At 34.5% G+C, this 15,269-nt stretch overlaps 2 protein-coding genes and 1 long non-coding RNA gene across 3 annotated transcripts in view; 2 read left to right on the top strand and 1 right to left on the bottom strand.

Moving 5' to 3' along the window:
* Positions 1-15,269, top strand: part of LOC134680467 (uncharacterized protein K02A2.6-like) — a 303,959-nt gene that overhangs the window by 147,886 nt on the left and 140,804 nt on the right. The window lies entirely within an intron of this gene.
* On the top strand, positions 5,332-8,044 carry LOC134680415 (gremlin-1-like). Its single transcript, XM_063539548.1, has 2 exons — positions 5,332-5,579; positions 5,704-8,044. Exons 1-2 carry the CDS (start codon positions 5,553-5,555, stop codon positions 6,376-6,378), a joined length of 702 nt encoding a protein of 233 aa, XP_063395618.1. The 5' UTR covers positions 5,332-5,552; the 3' UTR covers positions 6,379-8,044.
* Positions 9,095-13,756, bottom strand: LOC134680407 (uncharacterized). Its single transcript, XR_010100449.1, has 2 exons — positions 9,893-13,756; positions 9,095-9,859 (listed from the first exon to the last, which is right to left on the bottom strand). It is a non-coding gene; the product is annotated as an uncharacterized LOC134680407 (long non-coding RNA).

Genomic DNA, 15,269 nt, shown 5'->3' with positions numbered 1-15,269 from the left:
CGTGTCAAACGGTAATTCGAACGTTTGTATCGTTCTGAGAAGGTCGGCATTCTTGACCGAATACCATCAGATTTTGACTTTATTTGAGATATAATACTCGGATTAGGATTGGTGTGTTTACGGGATGTTTAAAATTATCCTTAACTATACTATAACTATTAAAAGCAAAGCTTGTTTCCAGCACCATCCGCTGTGACCAGTGCTTTTGTTTCTATGCCATTAAATAAGAAATTGCGCTGGATAAAAAGATATTTCTATAAACTTTTTACCAGAAAAATTGCCTTCTTCCCCAAAGTAATTAAGTTCACATTAATATTATGTACCACGTTCGTAAGTACTTACATATGCCATCCTTAAATCTTTGTAGAGTGATATTTACCTATGCAGCAGTAGATTTTTCGCAACTGCTACTTAACTGCAAGTAATGAATTGAATTGTTATCTGTGCTTTATATAGAATACAGGTTGAGTATTGTTTCTTATTTGCAGACATCGAACATTTGTTACAAAATTTGACACCGAAAAAACTCAAAGGCGCCCGCCACCTACCGAATGGGGTTGTCAAAAACACCACCCGTAGATAATCGCCATTTATGTGCGCTATGCAGACGGCCTGTCTCTAAGGGCTTTTTTTTTCACAAACAAAGCAATGAATGAGGGTCCATGAATGAAATTCCTACGCTAAGCGGACGGTTGTAAAAAAACTATCGATTTAGAACCACTTCCTCCCTATTCAGAGATTCCAGGCTTGCGCTAAGGAATTTAAGGTGGTGTGACATATTTGTATTATTTGTACAGTCAGGACCGAAATAGTTATTTGTTTTAGAAGGGGTCAAAATAGCTGGACTAGGAAATTTGTTAATTTAAAGTACCTACTACTTATGCATACATATGTTTTAATTTATTTCAAAATAGGGTATTTAGAGCTGACATATGTAAGTAGTAGTCCCTATAAATTTTAATTTTTATTATAGGTGGCTTGATTTTGCTGCCAGTTTATTAATAATACGATGCGTATATTTAAGACTAATATAAAATTTATTGGCGCTAAAATATCAATACACAGCCAAATTATATTATTATATGTCAAATGAAAGTTCCTGTTTAAACTTTAGATTAAATAAACTCATATTAAAACTACGCAATAATTAAAAAAATGCTAGTTATTATTAACAAAATATTTTTTCCTATTTTGTTATTGTTTTGTTCGATTATTATAAATAAATAATTATCTTCGTACTTAAAAAACTAATTTAATAGCATTGTCAACAATATCAATGATTGATAAATGTTAAGAAAATAGGAAACTTGATTTTTTCAAAGTATGTCAAGTTAATTTTGTACAATGTTTTTCATAAATGCCAAATCCAGTAGGTTTTGGTGACGACAGTACAGTAGCATTGGTATAGCTATAGCGCCATGTCTGCTGTAGGTCTCTACATCTTTAAATGTGGAGATGTAACTATTTCATATTTATTTCATATTTATTTATTTCGTAAATGCACGGATACATTACACGTCAAAACATTTTAAAGATAAGATTAGCACTTATTATTAATTACATTTCCATCATTGATAATGGGCAAAAGGAAAACATTCAAATCATACAATGTCAGATTAAATAGAATAATAAATAACAATATTTTTTTTTTACTAAAGTCTGTAAATTCAAATTAAATGTCACAGAATTCGCGAATAACTATGAGAAAGACGTATAGTTTGTCAAAGGACTGTCTCATTTCAATCATAGACAGAGAGAATCATACTATCTTTGTCTTACACTAGTACTAGCACACAAAAGAAAAGGATGAGTACCTATAGTTTTCCTGATTCCTACTGACTGATAAGTTGGTTTGACCAACTAAATATGTACCTATATCTACGATAAGTCTACAAATTCGTACTACTACAAAAACTCTTGGGATTGAGTAGCAAAACTTTTTTTTCAAAATTAATCATTAGGATTATTAATTAATCTTAGTTTTGCATATAACTATGATTAAAGTATATTTGTAATTTGTTTTATAGGTTTCGCTGAAACTGCTGGATTTTAGTAATTGTTTCTTGTCGCACCAATAAAAGTCTGCAGCGGATTTGATAGCTCACGCATTGTCTTATGTATACGTCATTATTTCATAGAAGTTTGAGGTTTAAAATGACACTTGCACTGCGTGGGCTATCAAAATCACTGCAGACTTTTTACGGTCTGTATATAGCGATGTTCTTTTCCTCTCATCATGGCTGATTGTTGATAAGGCGCTTATTACCTTCTCGTACTGTTGCTGTACAGCAATCCTGTTCGTTCTATATTTAAGCTTCCTCACTTTATTTAGTCTTGATTGACCTAAATCGACAGGTCGCGAAAATGATGACGTATGTAGGTATTTGAAACGACTCAAGAGTAAAGGATGACTCACGTTAGACCGGGCCGTGTCCGGGCCGGAGCTTCCGGCACACCGTTTTCTATGGAAGGCATCACGTGATCGCCTGTCATGTCAAAGAAAAGTAAGCGCCGAAAGCTCCGGCCCGGACACGGTCCGGTCTAACGTGAGTCATCCTTAAAATGGTAGTGGCTGAATAAACTACAGATGTAGATAGTGCATAATTATTTTCCGGCGTATTTTCACGGAAAAGTACGAAGCTGTAGCTATTTCAGTCAGCCTCGGTACAAAAGTACCTACTGAGGTTGACTGAAGTAGCATGACAAATACGAACGTTTCCGAGAAAATACGATGGAAAGTTATATGTAACGACGCTTGACTTTCAATCCACTTTTCAAAAACGATCCATACAAAATGGAACGTGCTGAAAAATCACCGTGCCACAAGGGTTCTATATAATTGGGTCAAGCACATTTTAGAAAAAGGTCACTTCTGTGGACAATATCATAAAGGTTAACGACTTTGGTACATATGGGCAATTTAATTTTAACTTGTAATTTAAACGCAACTAAAGTCGTGTTTCAGTAACGTCTGCTTAGCCGTCACATTCCTGACACAATGTATGCGATTTGACATTGACCGTCAGTTTTGTGACGATTAATGGTTCACAGTTAAGTAAGTGAAAATGCCCACATGTATCCCGCCCCTACATATAGAATAAGAATAAGAATAAGAATAAATTTTATTATCAATAAAAACACATAACAGAATGTTGCAGGGGTCTCCGCACTAGGCTACGCCTGTATCGCGGGGAACCAGTTACAATTAAAATTATTGAATTAGTTACATAATAAAGTTACATTTACAAGTAACAAATTTTAAGAAAGACACTTAAATACAAGTGAGAGAAAAAAAATACAGTCTTATTGCAAGGCATGGAAACTAAACTTAAAGTATTTTAACTATAATATCTTCTGTCTCGGCATAAGTAAGTGAATGTAAAAATTTAAATAAGAGTATTTTAGCTTCTACGTTGGTACAATCTTTAAGGTTGCAGTGTTTAAGCAAAGCGTTGTAAGTAGTTACTCTGACTCTTTCCCCAAAACGTTTCCCAAAGGCGGAACGGACTTCTGGAATTGGTAAGTTAAAGACGCGTTTATTGATTAAAGAACTATAGCAAGGCAACAATTTTGAGAATTTGTGTGTGTGTAAAGCGATTTTTATTAAAAATAGCTGACGTACAGTTAAGACCTTGGCTTGGGCATAAAGGGCATATATATGCATATCTAGCGTAAAAAATAATTTTTAGATGCCTTTAACTTTACCATGTCTACAGGAAAGACGGGAACGAGTTAACCATACTATAAAATGTGTATGACCCAAATATCTCCAAGTAAAACTAGGTATTTAAGTTGACATCTCTTATTCCTGTTTGTTGCAACCAGACAATTGCTACATCTTCTTCAATATATTACGTCGATTTTAACGATACTTTGTTAAAAATATAATTGAACCTATGCCCACGCAGCGCCTACATTTCTGAGAAGGCTCCGGTTGCTCGTCTCTATGGCATTGTGGGAAGCAATGGGCGGAAACGTATTGATCAAAAGGGCCAGCATGCTCTAGGAGCCTATGAAAACATAGAGCGAAAAATAATGACGTCAGCTGCGAACATTTTGGCTTTCCTTGAAACTTTTTTGGCTTTCCTTGAAACAGTTGAAACATATATTTCGTTTTTTTGACAATGCGAAGAAACATCGTTTATTTAGGTACATAATAGATATATACAGAATGACTACAGTAACTTTACAATCTGTTATCTGGCACCACAAATACTAAACGACAATCGAATATGTTTGCGGTTTTTTTTCAAATTTAATAAATTTGGATCTTCATGACATGAATGGCACGGAATTGAGATTACATGTCCTATTTTGGTTCCGGTAACAAAATGTACTTTCCGAAAGCGCTAGTGCGCGGCGCTTATATCGTTCAAGATAAAAGACGAAACGAAGCTGAGTTTTTGCTGAAATAAAATAGCTAAATTAGTCGCTAATAATACATGATTGCCGATGGCGCCGGCTACCGGGTCCGGCGCATGCTAGCGCCAGCGATTACACTTACTATGTTTTGACTTAACCAATAGCTTATCGTAAGCTAATTCTTTTGAAGTAAAGTAATTTGAAGCTAAGAGAGAATTTGATTTTTTCGGAGGCACTTAAGTACCTAATAAGAAACGGTGCTTATTATTTTTGGGACCTATTGGGTTATGGATCTTGTAAAGCTTTGTTGCCTTGTGATAGCACCTTTTATTGCCATATGATCTAGCAGTAAAAGGTGATCTATATAAACTAATACCATTGGTAGGTAAACTAATCCCTGTATCGGATATTCCTATAATATGCTATAAATAATGCAATTAATGGTAGACCAAAATCAATGTTTACATATATAAAACATATTCATTGAAAATATTTCGATGCAACGAAATTAAAAATATTCTTAGTCAAAAAGTCGGTACCAAAGTACTTATGTAAATAATAGAGCGACAGAAGGCGGGCGCATGCTAGCGTGCATCTGCCCGGCGCTTGCGCCTCCGTCGCATCACCGGGCGCGCTGGCGCCGCCGAAGTGAGAAAATCTCTCCGGGCTCTCCACAGATTACCGACATGCCTCATCGCTCCGATAATGCCTATGCGGCGTCGTCTCAGGAAGATTTAAAATACAGTTCAGTCAGTAGGTACCATTACAATTTGTAACTATGTATTTATAAACATCAAAACCTATTACAAAGGATTAGGTTTGGTTAGGATCGTTAAACATTCCAGGTACCTACGTTTAATCCCAGTATTTATAATAGCTTGTAAACGAATTTTGTTATCTTTGTAAAATACACCTTTGTTTACAAATAAATAAGTAGTCCCTGTTAGTGTTCATCAATGGCGAGATTAAGATTACGTAGTTTTGTTAATCCGAAACAGATGCTAATCAGACAGGTGTTGGGTCTGCGGAAATGTTTCGTAGTAACGGTTCTGTGGCGGTGTGCGTGAGTCATCTCGTCCATTGAGCGGCGGCGGCAACGGCGGTCCATTGAGCGCCTCATTACCGCTCCGCCGGCCGGCCCAGCGCACACGCATCTCGCGCCGCTCGCCGTCTCCGACGCACTGCCTACGATGTTCGCTCCTAACGCTCGATGCAACGTGAGTCTCGCCTACGACTTCCTTTCCACCGGAACCTATTTTAAAACGAATGCAGCCTTGCGTCAATGACCTCGATCGAAATCACTTGGAGCACTCGAACTGATTTAGATATTTTTTGTTGCAGATGGAGAACTTCTCCAAATCACACATTTGGCTCGCCGCCGCGGCACTGCTAGCGGCATGTGGAGGGTGCACCGGCGCGGGCGTCGGCGGCAGGAGGCCGTTCACTCCCACCGACTCTATCCTTGACATTATAGACACGGAGCAGGTTGAGAGGATCCTGGCGGCGCGCCGTCGTGCCGAGCAGGCCACCGCCACCTCGCCTTCATACGTTCAGAGGAACGAGCTAGGGGAAGGCACTTCTGACACTATGATTGTTTCGATGCCAGATCAAGAGGACAGTACGGAATTGCCCCCGGGAGTTGATTTCCGCAAAATTCTAAAATCTTCAAGAAATGCCCTCGTTGTTACAAAGAAAGAATACTTGAAGCAGGATTGGTGTAAAACGGAGCCTTTGGTGCAGAAAATTAGAGAAAACGGCTGTTTACCGGCGACCGTCATTAATAACTTTTGTTATGGACAGTGCAACTCATTTTACATTCCAAAAGGACCGCGCCGCCGAGACGGAAGCGACGACCGACCGGCGCCCGCCTTCAAGTCCTGTTCTTTCTGCAAGCCTAAGAAGTTTACTTGGATCACGGTCACACTTAAATGTCCGGGGCAGAGGTCGCTTTACAAGCGTAAGCGGCTGCAGAAAATAAAACAGTGCAAGTGTTTACCGGTAGGAGTAGTGAATTGATCATGAACTTGTGCAGAACCCTCAGCCGAGGCGGTGCAACCGTCAGAGCGGCGCCGCCGCGCCGCGCCCCCGGCCGCGGGAGCGACGAACGGGGTGTAACTCCGAGGAAAGCGAATTCAGCTCTCACGAGGTTTTGTACAAAACGAATTGTTACCCATTGTTTTGATAAGTATTACTTGTGCATTTCAATTGTAACTCGGAGAAAACTGGTTAAATAGTTCGTATCGCGTGCTCTCATACGTCAATAGGCATGACGTCATGTGACGCATTTATATGGAATAATAGTGTAGTTTGTTAGAGCGGCTTCGATTGCAAGTCGTAAGCGAAAGCTTTAAATTATTAGCGAAGACGATTTAATGGTACCGTAGTGTAGGTAGTGCAACTCCAGACTCTAGAACAGTTTCAAATGTATATCTGAATGGAAATTCGGTAGGTACTCAAAAAACTGAAGTAATTATCATATATAAATCATTAAAGTACGAAATAATTAGGAATTGAAAAGTGTGATATTAGTCATAGCGTTTCTATATTTTACCCAGTGCACTGCGTTTAATGCCTATGTACAATTTGTCGGCGTAGAATTATTTATTTATTAAAGTAGATTTAAGTAGATACTAATAATTGTTGCTGAAACGTAATACGCTTATAATAGATATACTACATAATTGATAAATAAATCGGCAACAAACTTAACATAATTTTGCGTTAACGAAGGATATTTCATATCTCTGTATGCTCTCGAAATTTATTTATAAAGAAGGAAAAAAAATATTTAAAACATGCAGCAGTTAGTCATAACAGTGATCGTCTTGATTCAATCAATATCATAAAATTGTAATACAATAAATGTCATAACGCAAGCTAATTGTGACTATTGCGATTGCGTAATGTGATTTGTGTTTTTGTATTGAGTTTGATTTAGAGCCTAAGAGTGACATTCCATTTCCAACTGCAGCTGCAATACTGTTCATTTTACTATGGAAATTGACAGTGACAGCGACGCGTTTCCATAGTAAAATGAACAGTATTGCAGCTGTAGTTGGAAATGGAATGTCACTTTAATTGTTTCAACACATTGACGCCAAACTGACATTTCAACCCAATGTATGTTTTGAATAGAATATTATTTTGAGTTATAAGTTCTTATCTTGCCATTCTACTACATACTAGTATTATGACTATTATGAGCATTTCTAAAAAAATATTATTTGTATTTAATTATCCAAAATTAGAGCTTTATTTTTTTAATAATTATCAATACTGTTTATAAGTATGTACCTACATGTCTATTTGTTACTAATGACAAACATTCAACAACAGTTTTGTTAGTAATTTAAAAAAAGGTCACATTAATGGGAAAATAATGGTTAAAACCATAAACATTTTGAGAAATGTTTAAATAATGCGTGTTTCGATTTTGATGAAATTTGGATGGATCCATCCAGTTTTGTTCCTGGAGTTAGTTTAGATACTTTGTTTGCGGGTACTGCTATTACCTAATGGCATAAACCTAACTATTGTAGTATGTATCTCTGTACGCTTTTGGCAATAAAAATGTACAAGAGAATTTTTTATATGTTCCAAAAATTAAACACAACATGTATTTTTGGCAAACCCAAAAGTTGATCTGTTGTTATTGTCTCAATAAATTGTTGTCACTCCTGTACATTTATTTTTATTTTTTGTAAACGTTCAATCCTGATATTCCCAGCAATCATTTTCCTGATTAAAAAAAATCTAAATCTTATATTTAACATATATATATTATCACATTAAATACATTAAGAAGTAAGAATATTGGTTACTATTTATTAATCCCGCTGCAGTAATTATGGCTTAATATGATCCGACGGCATCCTTGGAGATGCTCTCTTCTTAATTGATTTTAAAGTTTCCGTACCCAAAGAGGAAAACTATATTGCTAAGGCCCGGTTTATACATTGACGGGTGTTAAGTGCGAGTTCATATCATATCATATCATATCATATCATATCATATCATATCATTTATTCAGTAATGGTCATACATTGTCATTTATATATACAATTCACTTAATGAACTAAGGAATCTAAGGATAGTAGAATTAACTAAAAAATTTACATGTCAATTTGCATAATAAAATATACATATTTGCTACTAAATGCAAGTAGGTAATGTATGAAATCACACTAAATACTAGTCAATGTGTAAACAGTCCCTAAGCTTACATTATCCGTCCGTATGTCTGTCAACGGGCTCATCACAATAACCGTTATAGATAGACGGTTGAAATTATCTTGCGCTGTATTCGAACACTACTTCTAAGAGATCAGTAGGAATGGTACGATAGCGATCGGTCAGTATCAAAAGTGAGCATTCTTCAACCAAAAAATCACTTTAACACTGTCAGATCAGTATCGTACCGCAGTGATCTCTTAGAAGGATTATTCTAATTGGCAGTCAGCAACACTATTAGCATAACAACGATGCAGCATGCAGCAAGATGTGACATCTTGCAATACGATAGGTACTGATCTGTCACTAGGTATCAAAAGTGAGGTTTTGGGTTGTAAAATTGTCACTTTTGACACTGATAGTACGTGACGTGACGTACGTATCACTGTGACATCTTAATAAAAATTGTTCGAATTGGGCCGAAAGAGTCCCTCACGCTACATCATCACTCACACCTCCGTTCCGCTGTAGATTATAAGATTTAGCACAAATAAAAGACAAATTTACATCAATTGTTTAGTAATACGATTAAGTTTCACTGCAATAAGTATAGAACATTAATATTAACATTGCGCTGCAACCTCATTTACCTTGCACTTTATCTAGCATAATAACTAATAGAAGTTAGATAGTAACATATAGAAATAGACTCAACCACAAAACATGTTCATGAAATAATAAATAAAATAGAAATATGTCAGTAATCAAACTATAGCTAGTCTGTCCAAGCTAAGTCTGTAGCAATATAATTCTTCACTTCTTCATGAAATACCTTCATATACTTAGTTACTTTTCTCCATTAAATGATCTCTTCTTTATCATCCAAAAATAAGATAAATGATTGAAGCTTACCAAAAGTTAACTACTCGTATATACATAAGTATTAAATTAGTTAACTTTTGTTAATTATCTTATAAAGCTAATACATAATATTTAATCGTCTACGATTTGATAAATTAAATTTTTAAATAAGTAATAATTATTCTACATGATCAAATGTCAAACATAATTATTTAAATGTGAAAATTTATCATTACTTAGTTTAATTAAATTTACGAGATAAATAGTGTTTCTTTTTGTTATTCCTTAATTAATTTTCAAACTTTTTTTAACTTTTATTAATTATTATATTATATTACTACTTTCTAAACTATATAAGTAAAAGGTTTACTATGTAAGTATCTTTGAGTCCTATTGTACCAACACTCATTCACTACCAGGCGCGAGCGACGTGCTACGGTTGCAGCTGAATAACACGTTTTTTGCGCTTTGTGGCGAAACTCGCCTAGGAACAAGGAACCCGTCTGGCAGTGTATGAGTTAATACATATCATAATTACGAATAAACATTAATATATTATTTATTATGATATACTGTGATTTTATGTAAGTGAAATTATTTTGATTGAAGATCCCTCTATACAAACAAATTTAATGGTAAATAATTAAAAAATATATTTAATTGAAACAGGTAGAACACTTTTTGTCAGCGAACTGTCAGCCATTCGGCTTCCAAATCTTTGGTTGTTGATAGTTATTGTACCGACTCGATTCGAGTTTTACATATAAACGGTATTTATTACCAGTTGATCATAAGGAGGTAAACAACGTAAGAGTACCAGACTAATACCAGGAGGAATGAAAGGTCCGATTTCCAAAAAAACATAATGCGTGCGCCATATCTTGGTTTTAGGGCGCCAAGCCCCGACTCGACTATCGGAACTCTTTAAGGTTGTAATTGGGAAATCACTAAGATCTAAAAAGGCCCAAAAAGTTAAATGGGAACGCGATGTACACATTCTTTTCATTTCAGTTGTAGGTAATGAAAAATATATTTCCACACTATGGCCTGAAATACTTCTGACCACCGTCTTACATATGTACCTATCTACTACATATATGTATGTGTAGTCCCAACACTCCCAATTAAGTTGAGACTTTACTCTATAAAATTTACAAAAAAATACAAAAATTTGACAGAGTAAAGTTTAAATCGATAAATTATGTTCAGTTTTCGTATGTTATTTTGTTTTCAATACCTAACTATAAATTGTTTTGTATGCACATGGCCGCATTTCATGATATCTAGTAATATTATATAACTACGAGTATAATGTTGACATTATTCTGTATATAATGTATATCACTAAATGTAATGTAGTATATATAATACATGTGTAGTATAATACTATACTTAATCAATACAAACAACGAGGGATGAAAGACATCATATACAAAAAGTACAGCTCTTATTTTCTAAGGCTTGCCAAGCAAATTAGTAAATGAATAATGTGATTAAATAGGTAGACCACAAAAGGTTAACATAACTTACATATAATGAGTACATATTAATTATACAAATTAATAAGGTAATATGAGATAAGATCTTCTCTTAGCCGGAAGCCCACGTTTTATTCCGTTCGTTTTCGTGCGAAACCTCTACAAAGTTATTTTAGGGATTAATTAATAATAATTCTTAATAAATAAGGTTTACACAAAAATACTCGACACAACAAATATTTTTAAAAATTAATTAGAACCCTACTTACTTGTTCTCATACCGCACCAAGACGAGAAAATAAAACAAAAGTACGTACAATGTAGACGTAAAAATAATGTGATTTGATTACTTTTATAGGTTGGCTAATAAATATAGTGTTAAATTGACTTTATTATAGCATGTCGAAATTCTATTCGATGTAATAATAAGATCACCACCAGTTTGCTCGGATCTGTATTTGAAATATGTTTAAAAGTGCGGTATTTCCGACATATTTACTCGTAAAAGCTACCAAAAAGGACAATGGACAACACAAATAAAAAAGTTGACAGTAAAAATTATAAGAGATATACTTTCCTTCGTTCAACCCTCGCAAATAAATGTCTTTGGTCTTTGCTGTACGGTGTGCCGTTCATTGGCAAATTTACAAATTATTACTATATTACCGTAGCTATTATTTTTTATATATGTATAACCTTAACTTATTACTTTAACTCGTAAAGCTTGGAATAATAATGATACCTACATATTTATATTGTATTTGATTAACATTATGACACTTATTAATAAAGTAATATTTCATACCTAGGTAATCCTTAACTTATGATTTCAATTATAGCCAATAAAATAATTAAGTATCATCAGAAGAACAGTGTTTTCTTTTTTGTACATATGTCGTAATATTTCTATACACACATAATCGAACACTGATTATTAACGATTAAAAAAAAATGGATTGTATAAGATTAAGAAATGCTATATTTAAATAAACTAACACATTTTGACGTTTTATTACCTAAAGTTACTATTGTTATTAACTACTTACATTAAATACCAATTATAAACGACTCTGACTATTGTACACGTTTGCCTAGGTAATTATGGGTGACGGCTAGTACCTTTAGCTAACCAAAAGCCTGATAAGTATACTTATTTCACTAATACAGAAAGTTCGATAAAAATACAAGTGATCAATTAAATTAAATAATGCTTTTATCAGATCTTAACCCAGCTCCATGCCAATAAAACAATTAAGATAACGTTAATAAATTAAATTTAGTCTAATTACGTAAGATAATCTAGTCATTCGGCTCGTATGTGTGGGATTAAACTTTTTTATTCAAGTCAATATATTGAAATACAGTTCGTTATATGGTTATTGTATTATGAATAATTAAATAGCAGCTTGAAATCATTACTTTTCTTAATTTATTTCCTAATTATTCGGCATTTAAATTAAAACCTACATTTTCACAATATTTTTGACAGGTGCTACTTGTTATAATACACATACGTTTATTCATTTAATAGGAAGTCTGTGTAGCACGTATTCATATACAATTTTTTTGAAATATTTAATAACTACGGAGACTACTATTTTTAGTTGTACTTGTTTATGACATCTATTAATCATATGGTACTATGTAATGCATTGGTTTAATTTACATATTTATTTGACTTACAAGCAGTCCCGAGAGTACACACAGGAAACCATGAGAGGCAGCTAGACCGATTTTATATTTCACCGTACTCAAATTATACCTAAACCACATTTAAGAATAATTACTATCGTAGTATTTTTATATAATATTTTCAATGATAATTACTTTAAATAAAGGGTTTTAACCTGAAATGATATGGTGTTTTTAAATGGGATGTCTTAAGATAGTATCGATCGCTTAGTAATATAAACAGGTTATTTAAGTAATTCCAGTAAGTTTTGTAAAGAGGTATGTCGGTTAGCTATATTTCTTGTAGGAATATGTAATTTATACATAAACCATAATCATTTTTGGCTAGGACATAAATGTAACAATCTATTATTCACTTAAATAACACAAAACACGAAGTAAAAAATAACAGTTACACATAATTATATGCTAATTAAGGTTGTCTTATTTAATCAATATTAAGTATAAATGATATAACTAGACAATAAAATAAATCCCACGTACAATTTGACAAGAAATATACACAATTAAAGACAACAATGAAATTGCATAACATTAAATACAAATAAAACCTAATTTTGCTTTAAGCATCCCTTTCTTTTCTATTTTTTTTTGGAGATACGACTTAAGTAAGAACAGTAGGAACTAGGTGACTCTGAAACTGAACAGTTCTGGTACTGATTATTATCCTAAATTATAAATTTATTTGTTTTACTGAATTTTTCGATACACACCTCTGTAAAGTGCGTAATCGCAAAATGATTTCTTCATTTTAAAGTTGAGATTTGAAACCGATATTTTGTTTAAATCTGATCTCTTTGTAATTGCAAAAAAATTTCTTTCAGATTATTTTGCAAATTGAAAGTCGTATCCCAATCCCAATTTACATTCATTTTCTTAAAAAAATATATATCATTACTTTGTACTAATTATTTACATCTACTCGTTTGACTAGAGCGACTCGTCTGCATGCACTTGGCATTTTACAGGGTTACTTATATTATAGACACTAGTGACTGTTGTGACAGTACTTTTTTAGGAATATTTAACTTACGACTACGTATTTGTTTCAATGCTCGTAGAGTATAATACCCTTGCTATAGCCTTGATGCCGTCGACTTAGTCTAATGTACCTAGATGTAAGATTGTTAACACGCACCTACTCGTCTCAATATAATCTAAAGCCTCCTCCACACTCGTGCGCGAATCGCGGCGCGAAGCCGCGAACGCGAGTGTGGCGTCGATTTTCGCAGACAGCGAAATCGACTCCACACTCGCGTTCGCGGCTTCGCCCGCGATTCACGCGCATAGTCTGGAGGGGGCTTAAGGCGTTGCGGTATTATTCGAATATGATTAGCAGGACTATTAGTTACAGTCACATTTTGCAATAAAAATAACTCGTACTTTACTATAGGTGCTTACGGCGTGTGAACTGGCCTATAACCGCGAAAGTCGAAGTTTGTCAATTGCGGGCATTTTTCTCTGTCACTCTAATTACGTCTTAATGAGAGTAAAAGAGAAAGTTCCCCGCAATTTGTGAATTTCGGTTTTCGCGGTAGAGGCGCTGTCTTACGCCGCGTGACCAAATACATATTTTTGTTTTGTTTTGTGAATATCTAATAAAGTCGAGAAAATATTTTGTGTGTATTTCTGATGTAGGTAAGTAGCTACCTACTTATGTGATTTTGTATTTTTTATTTTAGTTAAATATTCTGGCGATATCTGGAAATAAACTTATACTTACATCGTCATCAGTCAGCCCTGACCGGACGAACCTGTACACTGTGACACAATGCAATAAAAACAGATTGTTACAACTTACCAACTATGGTCCATTAATGTAACTATTCAATTATGACCAAAATAAAAAAAATAACAATGCGTTTTGAGGAAATAATACTGATGGAAACAAATTACTTTAATTTTGGAGCACAGTTGGGAGTTTTGAGTTCTACAACCTAATTCATTAGACTTATTTCCATTCTATTGGTGAGGTAACCATCGTTTTACAACTAGAAACCTATTGTGAATACATCGATTACATCAAGTGAGGTACCGCTGGGCTGGACTAGCATACCTACATACAATCAAATAAATAATTATATATATAATTATTATACCTACCGTTTCAAACTACAGAAACACTAAGGAAGACGTATTTTCGGGGACGTCTACGTATTTACAACTACTTTCTTTTAATGGTTTCTGTTCTCATAGTTGTCAATATAAACAGATATTGGTAAAGGTATTCTGACTTCTAAAGACCGACCGCTTAAATGAGTCCTCGCCTGCGCGGTACGGGGGCGACGGGGAGAGACGACTAAGGGCGGCGGGGAAGGTGCGGGCGCAGTACGCCTGCCGCTCATTTAAGCCTCATTCATTTAGGACTCATTTAAGCGGTCGGACTATAATTCATAACCTGTTATTAAAATCAGAATACGCCTGACATTTTACTTTGTGACCTTAGAGAGAATAGATTACAGGTGTAGGAACTGTACCAATCTGTAGGGCTTTTTTTTTGTCAGAGGTAATGATGGTTGCCTCGGTGCCTTGTTGTACAAAATGGACTTTACAATACTTCCTGAAATATTTTCTTTATTACACAATCAAGTCAATCCAGTCATTGTAGATATAAAGTAGTTACTTGCGTGACCAAATGGCAAGATTTTGCCGTGTAGGTTGCCGTGTACCTTTATAGTTAATACGATAGTTATAGTACTTATAGTA

This window comes from Cydia fagiglandana, chromosome 1, assembly GCF_963556715.1.
Source record: "Cydia fagiglandana chromosome 1, ilCydFagi1.1, whole genome shotgun sequence".
Classification (NCBI taxonomy): Eukaryota; Metazoa; Arthropoda; class Insecta; order Lepidoptera; family Tortricidae; genus Cydia; species Cydia fagiglandana.
The sequence above is the reverse complement of the archived record's forward strand: the minus strand, read 5'-3'. Positions and strand labels throughout refer to the sequence as shown.